This window comes from Arachis ipaensis, chromosome B07, assembly GCF_000816755.2.
Source record: "Arachis ipaensis cultivar K30076 chromosome B07, Araip1.1, whole genome shotgun sequence".
In the NCBI taxonomy this organism is placed as follows: Eukaryota; Viridiplantae; Streptophyta; class Magnoliopsida; order Fabales; family Fabaceae; genus Arachis; species Arachis ipaensis.
The window spans coordinates 25,425,082-25,426,902 of record NC_029791.2 but is presented as its reverse complement, the minus strand read 5'-3'; the positions used below and the strand labels follow the sequence as shown (position 1 = coordinate 25,426,902).

Genomic DNA, 1,821 nt, shown 5'->3' with positions numbered 1-1,821 from the left:
TTACAATTCTTAAAATATACATAATTATAGAATTATTCATTACTTTATACTACTTTACAAAATTTAGGATCCTGTTATTTATATAATGATTTTTTCATACATCATTATATTATAAAAATGAAGCAGATTCTAAAAGATACTCCAAGAAAAATCATGCTTATATTTTGAGCTAATATTTCTGAATTATTTAATAGGAATTTGTTTTCCTACAAAACGGAGATTAAAAAACGAGTTATCCAGAATATTCACAACATTATGGCAGCACACTTCAAAAGCTGTATTACTTGTATAATTCATTTGTGTCAAATCTATGGTTATAGAAGCATGCCAACATACCACTTGTTGCCCCTCTTCAAGTTCATAGCTATTCATTCATTTTTACATGAGGTTGCCAATGGCACTTTTATTGCCTTTTCACAAAAACCTTTTAAAACCTAAAGAAGAGTGAAGTTTTTTTCCTAGAGCAGGATCCCAGTGACCCATATCAAGAGAAAAGGTTGTGTCGGTGAAATAATAAAGCTCATGCATCATCCAACCAATACTATCTACACACACATTTTATACAACAAAGTTTATGCCGCTTTAAATTTTTTTTTTTTCCTTTTAATGTGCACATGTTAGATATGATATGTCTATTTTTGTGTCTCTTTACATAATCCTTAACATATTTCCAAGATTCAAACAGTACAACATTTATATCCGGTATGGCCAAAAGGTACATGTGCTATATAAGTTATGGGGCAAGCTAGTGGCATAGAACATGGAAATGTCCAAGGCTTCAATATCAAAAAATAAATCACTTTAGTTCTGGTTGGATTCAACCCACAATACTGTACTATTAATGTGAGTAGTACTCTACCACGTTTAAGGCTTTGATATAATTTATCAGCATTGTTTTGGTATTTTATTCTGTGAAGTACCTACAAGTTTATACCATTTGTTTATGAAGCTTCTCAATTTGGATTTGAACTCTGTAACTCCTTTGGCATCATACGTATTAGAGAATTAGTTGATTAGTTAAATAGTTAGAAATCACTTACAGTTAGATTCATTTTAGTTTGTCGCAGCTCTTTATTTCTCAACATGGCCTTATCACCTACCATGTTAGAAGGTTTGCTAAGAGGATAACTTCTCCTATGCGCCGATCACCAGTGTATTTTTTCCCCTGACAAATAACTTTTAATTGTTTCAAGTTTCAACCATAGTTACATGAATTTTCCAATTAGGTAACTTGTATCGACTACATACTAGAACACCATGGATATACTTCCCACATAACATATATTTTACATGTAACTTACCTTGTATTCATTCCCGTCCTAAAATGTATTATGTTCCATGTAACTATGGTTTGAACAAGCTAAACTCTATTTTTCAACAAAATTAACACAACAGAAACTAATGCTAAAACTTAATGTCACTGAATTGCCACAGCCCAAATGAATGGAATACTAGGAAGACAACAACATTGATGCCAACAAAGAATTGCTATGGTGAAACAGCACCTATCAGAGACACATCATCATACCCTGGACCCTATCCAGAGCAGATGAGGATTGTGGATATGGTGATCAGAGAAATGAAGAATCCTGCATATCTTATGGACACTACATTCTTGTCAGCATTAAGAAAAGATGGGCACCCTTCAATTTACAGTGGTGAATTGAGTCCACAGCAGAGAGCTAACCCTGACCACTCAGCTGATTGCAGCCATTGGTGCCTTCCTGGATTACCTGATACTTGGAATGAACTTCTCTACACTGCTTTGTTCTACTAACTCCTCCTTCTTTTTCATCTTTAATTTTAATGATTGCAATTTGT

At 33.3% G+C, this 1,821-nt stretch overlaps 1 protein-coding gene across 2 annotated transcripts in view; it reads left to right on the top strand.

Annotated features, from left to right (window-relative positions):
* The window catches only part of LOC107610057 (protein PMR5), a 4,829-nt gene extending 3,014 nt beyond the window's left edge, over window positions 1-1,815 (top strand). The window contains exons 5-6 of one of the 2 annotated variants that reach the window (XM_016312122.2): window positions 1,058-1,153; window positions 1,435-1,815. In XM_016312122.2, coding sequence (XP_016167608.1) covers window positions 1,058-1,153; window positions 1,435-1,777 — 439 coding nt within the window. In that variant the 3' untranslated portion in view covers window positions 1,778-1,815. The remainder of the gene's footprint in view (window positions 1-1,057; window positions 1,154-1,434) is intronic. The other variant, XM_016312123.2, reaches the window with a different exon arrangement.